The sequence below is a fragment of the Rhineura floridana genome, chromosome 2, assembly GCF_030035675.1.
Source record: "Rhineura floridana isolate rRhiFlo1 chromosome 2, rRhiFlo1.hap2, whole genome shotgun sequence".
Taxonomy (NCBI): domain Eukaryota; kingdom Metazoa; phylum Chordata; class Lepidosauria; order Squamata; family Rhineuridae; genus Rhineura; species Rhineura floridana.
Genome location: NC_084481.1, coordinates 5779415 through 5802294, shown reverse-complemented (window position 1 = coordinate 5802294; position 22880 = coordinate 5779415). Strand labels below are relative to the sequence as shown.

The following is a 22880-nucleotide window of genomic DNA, read 5'->3' as shown; positions in this document are numbered from 1 at the left end:
ACTCAAGATAAGGCCTAACCAGTGCTGAATAGAGGGGAACTAATACTTCACATGATTTGGAAACTATACTTCTGTTAATGCAGCCTGATATAGCATTTGCCTTTTTTGCAGCCACATCTCACTGTTGGCTCATATTCAGCTTGTGATCAACGACAATTTCAAGATCCTTCTCGCATGTCGTACTGCTGAGCCAAGTATCCCCCATCTTATAACTGTGCATTTGGTTTCTTTTTCCTAAGTGTAGAACTTTGCATTTATCCCTGTTGAATTTCATTCTGTTGTTTTCAGCCCAATGCTCCAGCCTATCAAGGTCCCTTTGAATTTTCTTTCTGTCTTCCACAGTATTAGCTATGCCCCCCAATTTTGTATCATCTGCAAATTTGAGAAGCATGCTCTGTACCTCCTCATCCAAGTAGTTAATAAAAATGTTGAAGAGCACTGGGCCCAGGACCGAGCCCTGTGGTACCCCACTCATTCCTTCCACCCAGTTTTGTCATGCTGTGTCCCTATAAGTATCCGATTTCATACTATGGTTGTACAATACTTCCTTTACATTTTAAGTATGCCTTGGGGTAGTCATGGTTCTCCATTGTTTTCATCCTGAGGGGCAGATAGGCTGAGAGATGGTGAGTAGCCCATGGTCACCCACTACAGTTTATAGCTGATTTCCATTTTGAAAAATTAATTAAAACAATTTACATGCAGGCAAAATTTATTAAGTGGATTCACACAATATGTGTAAAGCACATCCAACTCGCATTTAAAGCGCATGACTTCCCCTAAAGAATTCTGGGAAGTGTCATTTCCCCCTCACAGTTATAGTTCTCACCACTCTTAACAAACTGCAGTTCCCATGATTCTGTGGTGGGATTCATGTGCTTCAAATGGGTGTTGAATGTGCTTTAAATGAATGGTGTGGATCTGCCCTAGGTATGATGTTCATTCAAGAGTGAATTGAAAAAAACAATTTTAAAAGATACTTCTTACTCATTTCTCAGACCTCTTTCTGAAGTAAAGGGTCAAATCTGTAAAAACGTTTGGAGCAGCCACGTTAAAAGATAAGGGCAGGTTATTCCAGGCAGGGGGTTGCCAACCCTGCTTGGATATGGATGTCTTTGCAGAAGAACCCTAGTCAAGGTTTACCAACAGCACAGTGCAAACTATATCTACTTAGAAGTCAGTCCTATTGAGTTCTATGGGGCTTAATCCCTTAGTAAGCGTGTTTAGAATTGCAGCCTTCAGGAGCCTCCATCTTTACTCCCCAAAGCTCCCATTTAACATCTCCACAACACTAGGCTCCTTTGTCTCTGCAGTGGCCTTCTGGTGACTGCCCTGGCCTGAAGGCACTTAAACCCTTCTTGCTGAAAGCAAGTAGGCTAGATTAAATGTTCCCTACCTAGGCTCCATCTTTTAGCTAAGATTTCTATCTTAATTTCCAATCAGATTTTTTTTTAATTGTATGCTCCAAGCAACTGTGAATGATGCTTAATTTATCATGCTTAATGACATCACTCGGGCCCGCCCCATGACATCACTCGGGCCCACCCCATGACATCACTTGGGCCTGCCCTGTGACATCACTCGGGCCCGCCCCGTGACATCACTAGGGCCCGCCTCTCAAATCTCAGGTTTTGGGATGCTTCTGACCTGGCAACCCTAGTCACTACATATATGTAAAAGCCTCACTGTTGCCATGCAGACACTGAGAGTGGCGGACTGGGGAGTGCTACAGTCTTCTTTAGCTTTGCAGGAAACTAGCATAGAGTTGGAATGAACCCTCCTGCCTCTTCTCAAACCCTTTAAAACCTATCCATCTTTGAATAACATTCCTGACAGTAGAGGGCAGTGTACAGACACATGCCCTGGTACAATGGAGTGTGTATATTAACTGTATTGACTGAAAGGAAATCCACACAAGTTGCTTAGGAACAGCATAGAATGATGTTGAGAAGTCTATCCTGAGAGCTCCATGTGGCCAAACAACCTTCGCCAAACCATCACAACCTGGAAACAATCATATTAAAAGCAGGAGGCACTGGACTTAATTTCATAAGAACATAAGAAGAGCCTGCTGGATCAGGCCAGTGGCCCATCTAGTCCAGCATCCTGTTTTCACAGTGGCCAACCAGGTGCCCATGGGAAGCCCACAAGCAGGACCCGAGTGCAAGAACATTCTCCCCTCCTGAGGCTTCTGGCAACTGGTTTTCAGAAGCATGCTGCCTCTGACTAGGGTGGCAGAGCACAGCCATCACGGCTAGTAGCCATTGATAGCCCTGTCCTCCATGAATTTGTCTAATCTTCTTTTAAAGCCATCCAAGCTGGTGGCCATTACTGCATCTTGTGGGAGCAAATTCCATAGTTTAACTATGCGCTGAGTAAAGAAGTACTTCCTTTTGTCTGTCCTAAATCTTCCAACATTCAGCTTCTTTGAATGTCCACGAGTTCTAGTATTATGAGAGAGGGAGAAGAACTTTTCTCTATCCACTTTCTCAATGCCATGCATAATTTTATACACTTCTATCATGTCTCCTCTGACCCGCCTTTTCTCTAAACTAAAAAGCCCCAAATGCTGCAACCTTTCCTCATAAGGGAGTCGCTCCATCCCCTTGATCATTCTGGTTGCCCTCTTCTGAACCTTTTCCAACTCTATAATATCCTTTTTGAGATGAGGCGACCAGAACTGTACACAGTATTCCAAATGCGGCCGTACCATAGATTTATACAACGGCATTATGATATTGGCTGTTTTATTTTCAATACCTTTCCTAATTATCGCTAGCATGGAATTTGCCTTTTTCACAGCTGCCGCACACTGAGTCAACATTTCATCGTCCACTACAACCCCGAGGTCTCTCTCCTGGTTGGTCACCGCCAGTTCAGACCCCATGAGCGTATATGTGAAATTAAGATTTTTTTGCTCCAATATGCATAATTTTACACTTGTTTATATTGAATTGCATTTGCCATTTTTCCGCCCATTCACTCAGTTTGGAGAGGTCTTTTTGGAGCTCTTCGCAATCCCTTTTTGTTTTAACAACCCTGAACAATTTAGTATCATCAGCAAACTTGGCCACTTCACTGCTCACTCCTAATTCTAGGTCATTAATGAACAAGTTGAAAAGTACAGGTCCCAATACCGATCCTTGAGGGACTCCACTTTCTACAGCCCTCCATTGGGAGAACTGTCCGTTTATTCCTACTCTCTGCTTTCTGCTTCTTAACCAATTCCTTATCCACAAGAGGACCTCTCCTCTTATTCCATGACTGCTAAGCTTCCTCAGAAGTCTTTGGTGAGGTACCTTGTCAAACGCTTTTTGAAAGTCTAAGTATACTATGTCCATTGGATCACCTCTATCTATATGCTTGTTGACACTCTCAAAAGAATTCTAATAGGTTACTGAGACAGGACTTTCCCTTGCAGAAGCCATGCTGGCTCTGCTTCAGCAAGGCTTGTTCTTCTGTGTGCTTAGTTAATCTAGCTTTAATCATACTTTCTACCAGTTTTCCAGGGACAGAAGTTAAGCTAACTGGCCTGTAATTTCCAGGATCCCCTCTGGATCCCTTTTTGAATATTGGCATTACATTTGCCACTTTCCAGTCCTCAGGCACAGAGGAGGACCTGAGGGACAAGTTACATATTTTAGTTAGCAGATCAGCAATTTCACGTTTGGGTTCTTTCAGAACTCTCGGGTGGATGCCATCTGGGCCTGGTGATTTGTCAGTTTTTATATTGTCCATTAAGCCTAGAACTTCCTCTCTCGTTACCACTATTTGTCTCAGTTCCTCAGAATCCCTTCCTGCAAATGTTAGTTCAGGTTCAGGGATCTGCCCTATATCTTCCACTGTGAAGACAGATGCAAAGAATTCATTTAGCTTCTCTGCAATCTCCTTATCATTCTTTAGTACACCTTTGACTCCCTTATCATCCAAGGGTCCAATTGTCTCCCTAGATGGTCTCCTGCTTTGAATGTATTTATAGAATTTTTTGTTGTTGGTTTTTATGTTCTTAGCAATGTGCTCCTCAAATTCTTTTTCAAAACTTCCTTGTGAGTTTTAATGGTTTTAGCTGTATGTAACAATGAAAAGTATGAATGTATTGTTGCTTTCTTCTGGCCTGTACCATTTGTTTTATCTTTAGACTACTGGGGGGTTGTTGTGCTCTTGATTGAGTCTCAAACAGTACCTAGGAGATAAAACAAGGCACCAAGGAAATATTTCATCTTTGCTGAGGTTTTAAATGAGAATGAAGATTTGGAGGTCCCATTGGCCAGATGCAAGACAACAGAAATGATCCAAACCAAAAGGCTGAAAAGCAGAGAGTGAAGAGCACAGCATTCCATGGCAGTTGGGCTACACAGGGTGGATGTGGTCAGCTGATACTTTGAAGAAATCCATTTCAGGAGGCCTCTGTTGCATCGATACCAAGGAGTGGGTAAGTGGCAAGATGCTGTGAATGAAATTACAAAGATTTATGATTAGGAGTACATGCCCATGACCTCACATATTAGTTACCCCTCATGTGATTTAGCCACTCTTTTACCCACAGGATAAGGTTGGGTTTTCTCTTGCTCTTTCATTGTCCATTTATCTGTGGAGCAATGATTCTAATCCACATTAGTGAGTGTAAGAACCAAGAGATACTCATTTTGATTCATCCTAATATGTATCGTGCTGTGCATGGATGGTAAGTGGGATGAAGGGAAACAAGAATATTTGATGTTGCATAGCTTTTCCACTGGTCCACCATGTGGAGACAGCGGGCCTGCTTAAGGTCTGGTAAAGATTAAGAGTATGGGTTATATCCAGCTAAGTCATGTAGATTCACTGGAATCAATGGATTTAAGTTCATCATGTGATTTGATTTCAGTGGGTCTACTTAGTTATGTAAGGTTTGACTTAGTCATGACTAAGTAAGGTATGGCTTAGTTAGCTGCAACCCATAATCTTCATCTTTACCAGATCAGCCTATGAAAGGTAGATTTAAAACTGCCTGTAAATGACATATTTATGTAGTTGTCTTTCTGGGGAAGGACCACCAGTTCAGCTACAACAGAAAAAGAGTGATCATAGTCCCTTCACTGACCAGATTGTGCTACCAAGGATTTACTTGGGCTGTCTTCAGTACATATCCTGAATGTTCGTAGCATTTCATCACAACTGCTGCAATATCAGTTCACCTGGTTTTAAATTAGACCTTCCTCTATTTATTCAAGGATGATCCAATGTGGCTAAATGTTACATATGCCATATTACCTGCACATACATATTTTACATTGAATAGAAATAATTCTGCCTTAGCCACATCAGCATAATGAGTCCAAACAGCTGTAGAAAGTATTGAATTTTGAAACAGGACTAGTGGAATCTTGCACTCACAAAAAATAAAGATAGTATAGCTTTGTGTGACAGACAGAAGAGAGATGTGCTTCCACACAACACGTGGAATTGCCACTTTTGTTCATACACTTTTTACAGAGCATCTATATGATGTCATTACCAAAGTGTTTACCTTATGCTCTTTCTGTCTCCTTTGAGATCACATGTAATCCAGCTTTCTTTGAAAGGACAGAATAGTACCATAATAGTTGCAGATATAAATTGACCTGGGTCTGCTCTTTGGTCTTTTATACCAGGTGTGGTTTTGAAGTCTTCACCAAAGTGTTATCACTACGGGGGAAAAAATCTTTTTAGAAGAGCCCTCAGAGCTCCAGAGCATCCTCTTAATTCAGAGGCTTCCTAGTGGATCCCTAATTTCCCAAAGATTTAGGGATCCTTCTCATAATAGGATCTCTCACTCTGGCTCCTGCACTCTCCTCCCTTTATCTGTCTTGACATTGTATTTTTCCCCTGGAACTGACTGATCCTCCTTCTTTGTACCCTTCAACCCCATCATCTCATATCCTTTTAGCTTCTTATGGCTACTACTGAATTATTGCCTCCGAGTTCTATCCCAAATTCCTGTTTGGGTACCTCTACTACCCTCCTCCTTCTGGAGCACTCCAAAACATTTTGCTTTCGTGATCCCACCTCCTGCCTCTTACACAGCCTTGGTGCGCAAGTATTTAATTAATTTTATTTAATTTTTTAATTTAATTTAATTAATTTAATTTATATACCGCCCTAAGCCCAAGGGCTCTCTGGGCGGTGTACATAACGTACAAGTATATCTTCTAATGTGCTCTTGACATGGCACTCCTCTCCCAATTCGACCAAGTGTGCATCCAATTGGACTGCAAGAGGACCAATGTGGAGACCATCAGTAGTCAGTAGTAGTCATCCATCGCCATTCTACTCTTAACGTGCACTATGGCCTTTCCAGTGAGTGTCATTTTACTATGGTGTTGCTGTTTTTACTTAGTCTTTTAAATAGTGCTAGAATTTTTTTAAAGTAACACATTTGTGATATAGTGCTTAAATAAAATGGAGTACTAACTTTGAAATAAATAAATAAATAAAACCCTGCCTTCTGAATTTGCAACATGTTTTGTTTTTCTATCTATAGATTTGCCTATAAAACACTTTCTAACATTGTTTACTGTTTTCAAAGCAAGTTCTGAAATTAATTGTCCAATTATCCTTAAATAATAGCATGATTGTTTTTTCTTTGTTCGTTTCTTAAAAAAAAAAAAAAAGTAAATGGAGGGGAAATGGTGCACTCAGATAATTATACCTTCCCCACCCACATGGCTGTGCACAGAACATAATGGGATGTGCGCAGTGAAAAAGTGCTATGTGCACGTAGTGTGGAAAGTCATTTGCAATTCTGGTTGTAGTTTACAACAGAACAATATGTGGGTACTGCTACAAGCCACCTGTTTCCTCATATCTGAATATCACACTCAGCTGAATTGAAATCTTAGAGAAGAAAGAAGAAGAACTGAAGGGGAGACATGTAGGGCTGCACAATCCCCGCACCTAACGCTTCAAAACCAAGACAATTCAGAACAGGTTCCAGGCGGAATACACCACCACTGGAAACAGGGCTGTATGCAGTTTTACTCAGAGCAGACAAACTGAAATTAATGGACATGACTAACTCAGGTCCATTAATTTCAGTGGGTCTACTCTGAGTAGAACTTAGCTGGATACAACCAGAGTCAGCTGATCTACATCCTCACACATACACTGAGCTGTGTGTCAGATGTGTCAACACCCTTTCACAGGCACTGCTCTATGAGTGCCCCTTAACAGATAGCACAGCAGCATATCTTGGCACTGAGATTCTGGCATCTGTCTGAATTTCAAACCTCTGGGCTGGATCTGCTGCAGGAGGCATGTAAGCAATTCTCCTTGAAAATACCAATAATGCACATCCAGCTTTAATACAAGTACATGACACGGAAGGTTATTTGTATAAATCAGCAGGAGAGATAAAGTACACTGCAGTTTGAGCTCAGCAGCGCAGGAAAGCAGGGCACATACTCAGGACTTGTCATGCGTCAGCCAGAAAAGCTGAAGTTCTCTACCAAGGCAATTATCTTTATCACAACCTTCATACACACACCCTTGGCTGGGGAGCAGGCTGCACACACAGCCTGTGTGATGGAGGCAGCAGAACTGCATCCTGAGCATCCTGCATGCATGTCCATGTGTATAGAATGATGTACCTCATTGTAGCATGCCAGGAGCCTCACCCATCCACAGAATATACAGCATGAGCTGGAAGGGATTCAGGTACCCATGATTAGCTGTGATGGAGTGAGCACAACAGCCAGCCTTCCCCCCTCCCATGTTAGCCAGGCCCACCCAAGGAAACCCCCCATTTTCCCAGGAGCCACCCACAGCCTGTAGGCCACCTGTCCTCAGACATGTTCAGCAGGCTGAGGGCCTCTAGCACCTGGATGCTGTGCATGCTCCCCATGCATCATGGCATTCGTGTAGGTGAAGATGCCCTGGGCATTTCATGCAGCCCTGGCCTTGATGGAACACTTTACCCAGACAAGCTGTCAGCATTGTGGTAGAAATGATGCTATCCCGGGCCCTGAGGATGGACAGAAGGTCTTCCATGACATGGAAGGCATCCCTGATCTCATTTTCTATGGCAGGGAAGTGGATGACCTCCACCACCATGCTGTCCAGGAAAGCACCAAAGAACTTGCTTGCAAAGGACTGGGAGGGAGGGTGAGTTCCCCATGCCACATCCCACTGGAAATCCCCTGTGACCAAGAAGCTCTGGCCATGGAGCACCCTCTGGAGTGCAGGGTTGTTGCTGACCTGGAGGTACTCCATGTCAGGCAGGGTGAGAGCTTACAGAAGTTTGGTCATGGCAGGATGCCTCTGCTCTGCATGTTGTGACAGCAGGTATGTCACGGGAATGGGAACATCCAGACTGTACTGTTGTTGCATGGATGGCAATGGTGCCAGGTACAGTCATGGTGTGACATGGGACCTCACATCAAGTGACTATGTGGAAGAAGACACAGATCCATGGGAGGGGCTGTAGAAAGCATACAGGGCACGCACACCGAGGGCCCCCCACCTGCCCTGTCCCTGTCAAGCACCTGTAGTGCAGATAGCTCTGTGGGCACATGCCAAAGCCTGTTGTCATTCCCTGTGGGAGCTGTTTAGCCAATGGGCCATCAGAGCTGCTGATACCTTGGAGGAGCCCTCCATTCTGCCTCTGGGCCTGGCAGCCCTGTGTGGTAGCCCAGACCAAGAGGTGCCCAGCTGCCTGAGAGTGGGGAGAAAAAAATCCTCCATACCCTTCAGGGTCCTTGGCCTTGAGATGTTCTCTGGGCTCATACTGGGACCTGCAGGTGGGAGACAATGGACAGTGGCTGGGCCATGTGGCACTTCCCAAAGGGGTTGATTGGCTGGATTCTGTGGGAACCTCTGCTGTTGTTGCAATTCTTCTTGCTCAAGAGTTAGGGTGAATTAAGAGATAGTGGCTAGCAGATGTAAGTTGTGGTGATGCAGGCTGTCATGGGTAATCTCCACAGGGAGGTTTGCAAGACAGTCCATTGTTAATAAGGATCCTCGGCATCTCCAAGCCTCCTCCATTTCCTGACTTGACACAATCCTCCGAAGCATCTAACCATAAGGTCATCCAGATACTTCCCAAAGCTGTTAAGCTTTTCACTGCATACTTTCTCAGATTCTTCAAAACATGGTGCAAAAGTCTTTCAGAACCAGCCTTTCCCAACTTTTGGATCCCCAGATGTTGCTGGACTAAAGTTCCCATAATTCCTGACCATTGGCAATGCTGGCTAGGGCTGATGGGAGTTGTAGTCCAGCAACATCTGGGGACCCAAAGGTTGGGAAAGGCTGGCAAACGTGATAGTTTCCAGAGGCAGGGTGCTTTCAGACAATGTTTAGTATTGCACATGGGTCATTTGGATATCACAAATGGATCAATGGTAACAGGTGGGTGTTGTTGTTTTTTAAAAAAACAAGATATTTCCAAGAAAAGGGTAAATCTGGATTAAATGGGGGAGGGGAATACAAGATGGCATTTTGATGCTGACAATGTCATGTGGATGCTACAAAAAAAACTTATATGCATAAACAGCACTAATTCCACAATAAAAACTCATCTGGAAGCACCCTTAGTAAGAATGTGTTTGTGTGAACATTTACTTAATTACACAATAAAAAAAAAAAAACCAGTTCTGTGCTTTCACATGCCTTAGTGCTGCATGATAGCTGCTTAAAATATATTTGCATGGCCAACAACTTTCCAACACATCACATATGAATTACAGGCACTCCTGTGCCTCACTATAGATCACAATCTGATTGATCCCCCCCCACACACACACATGGTCACTACACCACACTAAATGAAAGCTAGGGCACTCTGCTCCATATGTGTGTACATTAACATTTCTTTAAAAGGCATCCCCAAATTTTCCAGAACAGGAAAAATAGGGACAGTGATTTATAAAGGGCAAATGATAGAAAATAGGGACATTTGGAGCAGGATACAGCCACTGCATCCATCATCTGTTGTGACTGGCTGTGTGGAGATGGCAATTTCACTATACCCTCATAAATCCCCCAGTCACTATTTTTACACATGAGACCAATGTTCCCCCATATCATAACCCATTGCTGAAGGCAATGCCTTCACGTTACCCTTCATGTTGTTACCCTTCATGTAGTGATAAGACTGTGGTGTGGATATTATTGGTGTTGCAGACTAGTCTTGCAAGCCCCAATCCGGTTACAGCACAATATTTACTCCACACCTAATTGAAGATCCCGCATTCCCCATGCTCCAGCCATATCATTTCCCATACTTTTAACAGCAGCATGGCAGACAGAAATGTAGTAGGCTATTTTTCCAGCTTGGAGGTAAGTAATAAGAAAAATGTCACCTGCTAGATGTCTGTATTTGACTGCTGTTAAAGACACAGGAATAGAGAAAGTAAAAAAAAGAAAAGATGGGAACTTTCTAGGCAAAAAGCAGGGGGTAGGGGGCAGAGGAAATAGATTCATATCTCAGGGAGCAACTAACGAGCATTTATTGGGGGGGGAGGAGCAGGAAAGGGCATGTGATCCAGAAGTCAGAACATATCACCCAAGCCTAACTTCACATTGGTAGATAAGGCATTGAGAAAAGCCTACATTTATTCAGACCCTGAATCAAACTAGTGGAAAAGGGAATGATCTAGGTAATTTCCATGGAATTTCCACCATGAACACCCTTTTCTCATTGTCTTATTTGCTTGAAAGTTAAAAACACTAAAAAAGAAGAAAAGTTGACAGCTACAACTCCAAGCCAAAGTTAAAATGTCTCTGAACTCCAAAATATATGTTGGGGTACCCTGTATCATGTATTTCCGTGATCTGGAGATTCTCCCTGTCAAGAATAACAAAAAAAATATTGCATCGAAATTATCAGGCTTCTGAAATGCTCATAAATGCATAATGATGTCATAAAATCATAAAAAATAAGTAACTGGGGGTGCACACCCCACAATCTGCTCTTTGTTTTGTTATATGCCTTCAATATAATATGGAGATATATGATACGGGGTACCCCAATATATATTTTGGGGTTCAGAGACATTTTAACTTTGGCTTGGAGTTGTTGTAGCTGTCACCTTTTCTTCTTTTTTTAGTGTTTTTAACTTTCAAGCACATAAGGAACTGGGAACTAGGAACCAATTTCAGCGTCGTCGCGTCGTCAGAGTAAAGCCGGGGAACAGCCGTCTGAACAAACCAACTTTGAAGCTACCGAGTAACGCTTTGCAAAGTTTAAACTGTCACTGTCACTTTAAGCAGTGGGAGGTGTGTCGCAGAGGCACGCGGACCTTTCAGCAGTGATTGGTTTGCGTCGGCAGGAAGTGAAAGGAGAGACATTTTTACTGTTTGTTGTTTCTTGTCGCGGGGGTAAGAGGGATGCGGGAAGGGGGCGGGTGGGAAGACTGTGTTAAAGACATTTAGCCTGTAAGTCTTTTGCGTTCCGGTGAAGGTTGGTGGTAGTTACTGGGTTTTTATATAGCTGCCTTTCTCGTGGTGTGTTTGTGCCACCCCCACTCTTGGATTCTGGCAAGGAATGCAGCATGCTTCTGTTGCGAAGCCCAAGCAGTGTCCTTTATACAGATTTCAAATCTTGATAAGAGTGTGAGCAGTAGCAGAAGACTCATTAGTTTACCATTGTATCAATTTATGTGTATGTATACATATATATCTGTGTATCTTTCTTGGCAGGTTTGCTCATTGCCATCATGGCCCAGAGGGCCTTCCCGAATCCTTTTGCAGACTATGACAAATCCTTGGCCACAGGATACTTTGACCCGTCGGGGCGGGTGAGTTTTAGTGATGCTTTTAAACTTTATTTTTACGGAAGGTCTAGTGTTTCTTTAAGGGGGAGAGCAATGTACGAGAACTGGCAATGATGATTTGCAATCCTTCAGCTCGATGTTAATAACTAATCAGATGTAATCCCATGTTGAAGCCTCCTACATAGCTTAATTTTGAATGCAAAGAGTGATGCTATTGGAAGATGTGCATATATGTTAAACCTCTTGAACAGGGATTTCTATCCTTCTTGCTTTCTTCTTTTTCAACAGAGTTACAAGGAACTTGGTTTCTAACTAGAAGTAGAAACTCATTGCCTGGCCTTCCAGAACCTTCAGTCCTGTCCACTAGCATTACTTGGCTCTCATTTATAGAGTATCAGTTCTGATCAGTCCATTCATCCCCTAATGAGGGATAAACGTTTATGTATTAAGAGACTGGCAAGCAACAGTTGTCAAACTGTTATGAGGTTGTGCTAAGAAAAAACCTCTGTCAGATACATGAATTAAGGTCAAAGACCTCTTTGGGTGATGAAGCTAAATCTTGGCTTTAGCTCAGAGAAATTTAATTCCATGGTGTGGTTTAATAGCTTTAAGGTGGTAGATTAATAAAGTAGTAATGACACCATGAAAAAGATTTGATGGGCTGCTGAGTTTCAACATTGGCAAGTGATGCCAAATGGTGGGCGTTGGAGCTGCTGACTTGTTCAGTATTGCCCGGGAGTGGAAGTTGGAACTTTTTCTTCTGTGCTGTAAATCTATATATATAGACTTGTACATACATGCATGTGTGCATGCAGAGTATAGAAGGAGTCAAGGGAAAGTTGCATTTTCCCAGTGAAGTGCTCCAAACCCTTTTAGCTAAGGCAAGCAGATTTTATTGTATTCTCAGTGGAAAAATCCTCTAACCTTTTAGCTTCATATAAGCATCAATCCAGAGAACAAAGAGGCCCACCTATAAGTATGGATTATGGGTATTAGATTAGGAATTTGATTTACATTTTACTATAACTGCTGGAAAGCTAAAATGAAAATAACTGAATTATTTTTGGAGAAGGGTGTGGCATGAGAACATGCCCAAGGAAGCTGGGAACAGTAATTGTTTTTGTCAGTGTCCTTGGGCAAGACACTTGGCATCACCACTTCAAAGTTTCCAAAGATATACAGGTTCACTATAGGAGTTTTGGCCAGGGTAGTGATTGTTTTTATACTTCGCTTGGAAAAAAATTGTTTTGTTGAGTCTTTATGACACCCATGAATTTGAGCTTAAAGAAAATAAGATACTGTTGTTGACAGTGTTGCATTAATGTTTAGAATGGCACTTTGTTCTCTTTAATATCTTATACCTCAAAGTGATGGAGAAGTGTTAGGGACGTTGTAGTCCATAGTTTGACATTATGAGGATTATTGCAAACTTATGCAATATAATTGAAGCTTTTATTTTTAGGCAGTTCTTTTTTTCTTTTTGAAATCCATACTAGCTTAACTTGGGAATCCTTACAGAATGACTGCATCTGATCCCTAACACAAGTGTTCTTCACACACAAAGCATGTTTCTGCTGTGTCCCCAGTGGATGCTATCTTGCAGGACTAGTTTTAACTGTGCAATGCTAACATCATAAGGCCACATGCTCTGGGGGACCGCTAAGCTGATAGGATGCTCTAAAGATTTTTAGATTCGTTAGCTCAGATCTCTAGTAGGCAGCAGTTTACAGGGGTGATCCCTTTCACCTTTGGTAATAGATACAGTCTAACTTAGTAGGATGCAGAGCCACTTCAGTAGAGTAGGGCTAAGAGGATGACTCCATTGAGACAGAATGGTCTGAAGGAGTCTTGCCACGGCCTACTAACTCATTTGTTTCCTGCTGCTCAACTTCATTGTCAGATTTTATTTATTTTTGTAAAGAAATTTAAATGTGTCCATAGGGGAAATAAGCAAAATATTATGGTTCAAGTAATAAAACTCCTGCAGCTTGACAAACCACAGCAAAAAATCTCTTGATTAATGCTTGCCTTATTCAAAAATAAAATAAAATAATTACCTAGCGTATTCTCAGGCAGTATGATTCAAAGCAGAAGAACTGTGTACAGGCGATCAAAAAATGGCAATATGAATGCAAAAGAGCAGCCATGTTTCTGCACGTCTGCCCTTATAAACGAAGGGAAGTGTGTCTCAAAAAGTACACGTGGGTGTGGGGAACTGAACCCTCCCCCACCATAACCCCTACACTCGAATCACTTCAAGTACTTTCCACCAAAATTGGATCCAGTACCAGAAGTGAACCGGGCTGTGGGCAATGTGAAGAAGGTTCAGCCCTCCTTGCCCACAAGTAAAAGGTCAAACCCTCCCACTCCTAGCTTTATATGTTGAAGAGGGCAAAAAAAAAAAAGGAAGGAACTAACTGCCCTCATCATACCTAGTTTATCTCTTCACAACTTATTTTGCAAGGGATCCTTTCATTGTTAACTTCAACAGTTTGGAAGCTGCTGCAGCTTTGTCTCCATCTTGGCTTTCCAAGTCGGTGTCATTTTTCCTGGAACCGGAAGATTCCAGTGTTCCTGAGGTGTGCACGAAGGAGCCACACTGTAGTGACTCCAATGCCATTAAAAATGATGTTGCTTACTTGATATGTAAACGTGCAAGTTGGCTCTGCAACCTTCATGGAAGTTCTCGCACCTTCCCAGGGTGCCTTGGGAGCCACTGCAGAACGTGTGGCAAGCGTGTAACTCCAGATAGATGCAAAAGGAGATTCAGTGCCAAGCTATGCATTGCGCTTAAATGCATTAATAGCGTTTATTGTGTTCATTGTGGTCAAATTGTTCTTTGGATTGTTGTGTTGTTCTGTCTGTTGCTAGCTGCCTTCAGCCTGTTGAAAAAAGGCCAATGTTTTAAAACTGAAACTTGGTACTAAGTTACAGGTGCCACCATTGGTGGGATGGGAGAGATCCAGATTGGGCCTGCCATGCATGCGGAAGATGTTTCAACACTTCCCCTCCTCCAGCTCTCTGGACAAAAATACCCACCACATACACACACCTTGGCTCCAGTTGTTTCCTTGGAAGGGTAGCTTCAGTTGGCACCTATGGAAGTTTCCCTCCAAAAGCAAATTGTGGCTGTGAAGGGTGTATATGTGTGTGTGTCAATTTTTGTTGGAGCACAACAGATGAAAAAAGTTTAAAATCACTCCTCAGACACCATGGTCTTAATCCAGATCTCTTCTGTCCCTGCCTCCCACCCCAGCAGCCATTGTTTAAATCAATGCTTATATTAAATGCTATAACACAGCAATTCTCAAACTTCTTTTTCCTGACAACCACATGAAAATTGCTTGGGGTCCTTGCAGACAACTTAATCAACATGTTGTTTTTGTCAGTGCTGGAATACTCAAAGCCATCACTGTGTTGTGAAAATCCCAAGTCACTGAGAAGGGACCCTTTAATTGGTAAATTTCCAGAGAGAACATTATCTGCACCAACACTGTCATTATGAAAATCATGGTCCCTAGGCCAAGGCCTTTTTTTGATAAATCTGGTCCCGTTTTAAATGGTTTCAATCTCCATTCTCAGAAAAAAAATACAGTATAGATATTTTTTTACTATTCTGCAGTATTGCCAACCACAGTTTGAGAATCTCTGCTATGATTCATTTCACATAACATGTAGTTAGGCCCTTAGTTTGAAAGATGGCATAATTCAGAGGACAAAATGTAGAAGTGCTTAGACAAAGAATCACATCATTATTTGGTATGCAAATCAAGGTGTCACCTTCACCTCTTAAACTGAAATAAGTCTGTTCCCAGAGTTGTGGTGGAAGGAATTAAATGTGGAGTGCTTTTCATGCTATGTTTGTATGTTATTGGCTTGTGGTTTGACAGTTCCTTTGACTCTTCTTCTTGCCATCTGTTTTGGGGTGGAAAGGTGTGTTTGTCTGGCCCATTCGTAAATAATCCACATTAACTCCCTGCCCATATAATTTCAGTTGTGTTTATGGCACTAAAAAGTGGTGATAAAGGAAAGCTGGGCAGCTGCCACAATCTTCAACCTGTCACCACCTTTTGCAAATGTCACTGTGTGGCGTTCCCCTCTTTCAAGGCCCCATGTAGTAGCCTTTTTCCAAAGCCCTAGGCTTCAGAACCATTCTGCACATCGACACAGAGGTGTCATTTTTGCTACAGAACATTTAAAGTGTGAAGGGGAGAAACACGTCCTGAAATAATTGAGGGGGAAAGCAATGGATTTTTGCACAGGAACAGGCTAATGTTCCCTGGCACATGACTATTTGGAGAGACATGCTTACCATAGCAAATCCTAGTGCATCCCTCAATGTCCTGTACAGCAGCTTAACCCAGTAGATTTATGGTTAGTCAGCGCAGATTGTCAAACAGCATTGCAATGCATTATTTCCATCCTTTTTGTCAAACTGCAGCCAACTAGCAGAATTTACTGTTTAAAATTTGAGCAGGCTCGAAGGCCCCCTCGGGGCAAAATACAACAGTGCTATAGCCTAGGGGTAATAAAGGCATGGATAACTAAGTTACCACTGGGGGAGAGAATATGGCTTTAAATATTTAAGAACCCAGTCATAATCATAGTTATTTGGGGGAAATGTTTCACTGAAATTGGTGGGGAATTAACCTCCAGATAAATGAGTTAAGATATGGAGTGATCATAAGTAAGTATTCCCTCTTTCTCCCAAATTATTGCTGCCTGAGTACTAAGTTTGTTTTCTTGAAGTGCCTGAAAGAGATCTAACTTTCTTAAAAAAAAAAAAAATGCCAAGCACTTAGTCTGCCATGTTCTTTTGCTGCAGTATCTGCTGAGGCATAACAGTATTTCTGTTAACACCCACAGCTGACTCCTGAGTTCACTCAGCACCTGAACAATAAGATCAGGGAACTTCTCCAACAGATGGAAAGAGGCCTGAAATCTGCAGACCCCAGGGATTGTACTGGCTATACTGGCTGGACAGGTAGGATGGTGGCATCTGCAAAGATAATGTGAATTAAATGCATATGCTGTTCAGAAAAAGCATGTAATGTAGTGTATAGAGATCTAAAGAGGAGCTGGAGGACACATAATCTTGTTATATTGCTATGGCTGTGAAGGTCTTTGGTTTGGTCAGGGTTTGAATAAGCAAAGGCTCTGGAAACCCCATCAGGTTATATAATAATTCCCCCCATACACACCCAAATAGCACTGTATGCTTACAGAGCAGAACTGACTGTTCCTAGAAGATACACCCCTCACCTCTCAACAGGCAAATTGTTGGCCGTCCTAAAAGGTACTCTATTCCTGATTGTGTTTCCCTTCCCTTTGTGTGTTTTAAAATTGAGGGGTAGTCAGTGGGTGATGAGTTGCCTGCTGGGAGTGGGGAGCAGGGGATAAGAGGGACAAGGAATTGATAGACACTTACAGAAAAGTAGAGAACTGGCAGATGATAACAAGCAATGGCCAGCATCTTAAGAGTCCCTGGCCCTTGGGTGCTTTCTGTGATCTTTCCTCTAAAGCCACTGCAACTTTTTGGTGCTGTGTTCCTCGGGGCCCCAAAAATCTGGAGCCAAGTCAAGAGAGCAAAGAGATGAATTGGCCTCCTGTACCAGATATCTGATTCATAAGCTGATACAGCCGTCAGGTACCCAGACATACTCCCTTGTTACCTTTACTTCTATTATCATTTTGCCCTGTCTACTCCCATGTGAACCTGCCAATAGTTAAGATAGGGTCATATTCATGAGTAGCGCTAAGTAAGTAGTTCTATCAGCACAAGGATTTCTCCCTGCGCAACAGAATTTGCCCCTCTTTCCTCCCTCTTGTGCTCCCTAAATCTGTTTTAGGGGTTCTCCCAACCCTCTGGAGCAGATTTGGGGAGGGAGCGGGGCAAGAAGAAGGGGGACGTCCTATTGCATTAGCGGTAAACTTTGGGTGGACGGGTTACTTGAAATACTGTCCATAGTCTCGAAAGGCCTGTTCTCTTCTCCCCCTCCCTTAGAAATAATGTGTGTGGCTACTAGGAACAGGGTCTTCCCTGTTGTGGTGCTCCTTCCATTCAACTGCTTCGCAGCTTTGAGGAATGATATATTAAAATGGAGTTTACCCAGGCTTTTGGTGCATCTAAGTTGATTAATAAGTTAGTGATTCAAGTGTTGGTGGTATTTCTTGTTTTTACTATTTTTAGTTCAGATTGTCTTTGTGTGTGATGTTGTCTTCTGCTGTAAACTGCCTTGGGAACTGCGACTGGAGGGCCATGCTATCTGTTCAATAAATAAAAGTTCTGTGGCAGAACACAATGCTTTGTATGCTGAACTCCCCATGTTCAGTTAATGGCATTTTCAGTTAAAGGATCTTGGTTCCAGTTAAATGATAGGAAAAACTCTGCCAGGGGGCTCGGAGAACCTCTGCCTATCAAATTGGACAATAATGAGGGGTAGCTCACCATGAGCATCAGATACTTGCTGCCCAAAAGCAGGGCTGGTCTTAATTCTACTGATTACGGAAGTGGTTTCAGGGTGGGTGGGAGGAAACAATACTTTTGAGCAGTAATGCGTGCAGTCCAAAGAATGGTGCCCTGGGTTGACTTGTAGTGATGCAGAATCATGAAGTGTTCTCTGCAACAGGGAAAGCCAACCTGGTGCCTCCAGTTATTATTGGGTTGCTGTTCTGTGCTGCAGTTTTCTTTGTCATTGATTAGTTTTGTGATTTTATTTTATGATTCTAATGTAATTTGTACTTGTTTTAATTATGACATTTTTGTAATCTGTGCTGGAAACCATTCAGTGAAGAGTGGGCTTTAACTATCTCCAGAGGGTACAACATTAGCTTTTCATGTTGCAGAGAATGTTAAGGTATGGTTCTTGAATCCACGACAGCCATGTGAGATGAGCGTTTACTCCATCATCCTCTAGAATACTACAAAGAATTCTGGTGCACATCTAAGAACATAAGAAGAGCCTGCAGGATTAGGCTAGTGAGCCATCTTGTCCTGCATCCTGTTCTTGTAGTGACCAACCAAATGCCTATGGGAAGCCTGCTTGCAGGACCGGAGTGCAACAGCACTCCCTTGGATTGAACAGTCCAGCTGCTTGAGAAGTCAGTTGATTGGCTTGTACATAACATTTAAGTTGTGGTTTAACAAACCACATGTTAAACACGAGCCGTCTCACAGCTGATCAGACAAACCATGACTTGTTTCTCCAAAGTATGGTTTGTGGTTGCTTTGTGCCTTTGTTGCCTGATGAGCATCTTGGGTAGGGTGCCAAACAAACCATAGTTAAGGAAGGGTGCTGGGTTGGTACATAATGTCAAGCCATAGTCAAGAGGCAAATGTTTTTAAGCCAATAAACTGTGGCTTCTGTTGCCAGTAAACAAACCACATTTGAGCTCTTGAGCAGGGTTTGCACATAACACTAGCCCATAGTTTAACAAACATAGTTTAACAACAAACCATAATAAGCCATGGCTTAGGATTATGTGTGAATCAGGCCAGTGTCTTGGTTTGACCTAGCAGCAAGAAAGTTCCAAATTTGGCACTCATATCAAGGTGCTAATAAAGCATAGGAATTAGGGCTATTGTTCAGTTAAAGAAAACTTGGTCAATAAACAAATTAAATTGCATCTACTATCTATTTTGGAAAGTTGTTTGTTGTCTATATACTCAGACATTTCTACCTGTGTGAGTTTCTGTAAGACCTGCTCCCTGCATTTCTGGCTGATTTCCACCTGGCCTGGAAGGGCGGGGCCCTGTCTCTCTCCAGCTACAAAAGCAGCAACTGCTGAAGGGGCCAGAGACCATCTACCTGTGTGAGTTTCTGCAAGACCTGCTCCCTGCATTTCTGGCTGATTTCCACCTGGCCTGGAAGGGCGGGGCCCTGTCTCTCTCCAGCTACAAAAGCAGCAACTGCTGAAGGGGCCAGAGACCATCTACCTGTGTGAGTTTCTGCAAGACCTGCTCCCTGCATTTCTGGCTGATTTCCACCTGGCCTGGAAGGGCGGCGCCCTGTCTCTCTCCAGCTACAAAAGCAGCAACTGCTGAAGGGGCCAGAGACCATCTACCTGTGTGAGTTTCTGCAAGACCTGCTCCCTGCATTTCTGGCTGATTTCCACCTGGCCTGGAAGGGCGGGGCCCTGTCTCTCTCCAGCTACAAAAGCAGCAACTGCTGAAGGGGCCAGAGACCATCTACCTGTGTGAGTTTCTGCAAGACCTGCTCCCTGCATTTCTGGCTAATTTCCACCTGGCCTGGAAGGGTGGGGCCCTGTCTCTCTCCAGCTACAAAAGCAGCAACTGCTGAAGGGGCCAGAGACCATCTACCTGTGTGAGTTTCTGCAAGACCTGCTCCCTGCATTTCTGGCTGATTTCCACCTGGCCTGGAAGGGCGGGGCCCTGTCTCTCTCCAGCTACAAAAGCAGCAACTGCTGAAGGGGCCAGAGACCATCTACCTGTGTGAGTTTCTGCAAGACCTGCTCCCTGCATTTCTGGCTGATTTCCACCTGGCCTGGAAGGGCGGGGCCCTGTCTCTCTCCAGCTACAAAAGCAGCAACTGCTGAAGGGGCCAGAGACCATCTACCTGTGTGAGTTTCTGCAAGACCTGCTCCCTGCATTTCTGGCTGATTTCCACCTGGCCTGGAAGGGTGGGGCCCTGTCTCTCTCCAGCTACAAAAGCAGCAACTGCTGAAGGGGCCAGAGACCATCTACCTGTGTGAGTTTCTGCAAGACCTGCTCCCTGCATTTCTGGCTAATTTCCACCTGGCCCGGAAGGGTGGGGCCCTGTCTCTCTCCAGCTACAAAAGCAGCAACTGCTGAAGGGGCCAGAGACCATCTACCTGTGTGAGTTTCTGCAAGACCTGCTCCCTGCATTTCTGGCTGATTTCCACCTGGCCTGGAAGGGCGGGGCCCTGTCTCTCTCCAGCTACAAAAGCAGCAACTGCTGAAGGGGCCAGAGACCATCTACCTGTGTGAGTTTCTGCAAGACCTGCTCCCTGCATTTCTGGCTGATTTCCACCTGGCCTGGAAGGGCGGGGCCCTGTCTCTCTCCAGCTACAAAAGCAGCAACTGCTGAAGGGGCCAGAGACCATCTACCTGTGTGAGTTTCTGCAAGACCTGCTCCCTGCATTTCTGGCTGATTTCCATCTGGCCTGGAAGGGCGGGGCCCTGTCTCTCTCCAGCTACAAAAGCAGCAACTGCTGAAGGGGCCAGAGACCATCTACCTGTGTGAGTTTCTGCAAGACCTGCTCCCTGCATTTCTGGCTGATTTCCACCTGGCCTGGAAGGGCGGGGCCCTGTCTCTCTCCAGCTACAAAAGCATCAACTGCTGAAGGGGCCAGAGACCATCTACCTGTGTGAGTTTCTGCAAGACCTGCTCCCTGCATTTCTGGCTGATTTCCACCTGGCCTGGAAGGGTGGGGCCCTGTCTCTCTCCAGCTACAAAAGCAGCAACTGCTGAAGGGGCCAGAGACCATCTACCTGTGTGAGTTTCTGTAAGACCTGCTCCCTGCATTTCTGGCTGATTTCCACCTGGCCTGGAGGGGTGGGGCCCTGTCTCTCTCCAGCTACAAAAGCAGCAACTGCTGAAGGGGCCAGAGACCATCTACCTGTGTGAGTTTCTGCAAGACCTGCTCCCTGCATTTCTGGCTGATTTCCACCTGGCCTGGAAGAGCGGGGCCCTGTCTCTCTCCAGCTACAAAAGCAGCAACTGTTGAAGGGGCCAGAGACCGTGTGTGTGTATGTGTGCGTGAACCTGCTGCTTGGGATGTCTATAGACTACTGGGGGTTTGTTTAGTATTATATGTTATATTTTACTCTATGTTATATTTTAGTCTATGTACGCCGCCTAGAGTGGCCGTTAATTCGGCCAGATAGGCGGCCTAGAAATAAAATTTTATTATTATTATTATTATTATTATTATTATTATTAAGATAACATACCCACATTTTGTGTGATGGTTCCTGAGATCAAGGAGAAGGTTTTCATCTATGTTTGGATACAATTGGATGCCATCTTGAATCAAGATGGTGGACTGAACCTTTCAAAACTGTGTTGGGTTTTGGTTTCTTAAAATTCCCAGGCAACACCGGGTAAAAGGCAGTTAGTTATAAATAAAGCTATAGTTCTGGAGAAAAAACTATTCGTAAATATATGCATTAAAATTATTTTTAAGAACCTTAGTCATCTGCCCAAAATATTAGGTTGGGCATTTTCTTTTTTTAATCGCTCAAAAGGTTTTTTAATCAATTAACTGGACTGGTCAAAAGAAAAAAAATTGCAGCATAAAATGAATTAAATATGTTGCTACAAACAAAATGTGTGGATTGTCTGAAGGCATAATGTGAGTTTCTTTATCACTATAGGCTCTATTTGCATGTTGCAATAAGTCAGGGTTCTGTCTAATTGGGGTTTAGTGCTGGGACATGCTGCCTGATCACTCCCGCATTGCTTCTCCCTGGTATATGAGCAGGAGAAGCAAAGAAGAAGCCACCATCAGATTCTGTGATGTATGAATCCAGGATGGTGCTTTGTAATAAGCCAAGATCCGTGAGACACCTGGCTAGCAACCCTAACTTATTAGGGGGAAAACAAACCACAATCATATGAAGCGGAGCTTAATTGCAGCTTCCTGGTTTGTTACTCCCGCTCTTTCCAGAGGAAGGATAAAGTAGGAGTGATCAGTCACAATAAAATAAGATTATCATGGTGAACCAATGTGGCCTGAATATGAAATTGGGGTGGAGGTGGGAAGTTTTACTGCAGAACATAAATAAGTTGGTTGGTAAACTCTGTAGGCATCGATTGTATTGGGGGTGGGGGAAGCTGCTTTGCCACTAGAGAGGCAGAGTGCAACCTCAACCCATTTGTGTTAGGCAGAACAGTGCCTCAGTGCTGCTTGTCCTTTATTCTCTCCTTGTGAGTTCCGAACTTGACAAGCTTGTCAAACGTGAATGGAATTGAGAATGAGCCTCCGAAGGATTTCCTCTGGGTCACAGCCAGGGAACTGGAATATGTTGCTATTAGATGACTTGTCTGCTCCCCCCACCCACCCCAGTTTCTAATTTTGTTAATTTATTCAGCGTGGTTTCAGGTTAGAAGAAATTAATCGGGCCAAGGCAACAGCATTCCATCTTAATTGCTTTTGTGGAAAAGGCTT

General features: G+C 43.5%; 1 protein-coding gene across 4 annotated transcripts in view; it reads left to right on the top strand.

The window, feature by feature from the left end:
* LANCL1 (LanC like glutathione S-transferase 1) overlaps positions 1-22880 on the top strand; it is a 48683-nt gene that overhangs the window by 5876 nt on the left and 19927 nt on the right. The window contains exons 2-4 of one of the 4 annotated variants that reach the window (XM_061607677.1): positions 4231-4432; positions 11656-11753; positions 16596-16713. In XM_061607677.1, coding sequence (XP_061463661.1) covers positions 11673-11753; positions 16596-16713 — 199 coding nt within the window. In that variant the 5' untranslated portion in view covers positions 4231-4432; positions 11656-11672. Of the gene's footprint in view, positions 1-4230; positions 4433-11237; positions 11392-11440; positions 11569-11655; positions 11754-16595; positions 16714-22880 lie in introns of those variants that run through there. The other 3 variants (XM_061607678.1, XM_061607680.1, XM_061607679.1) reach the window with 3 other exon arrangements.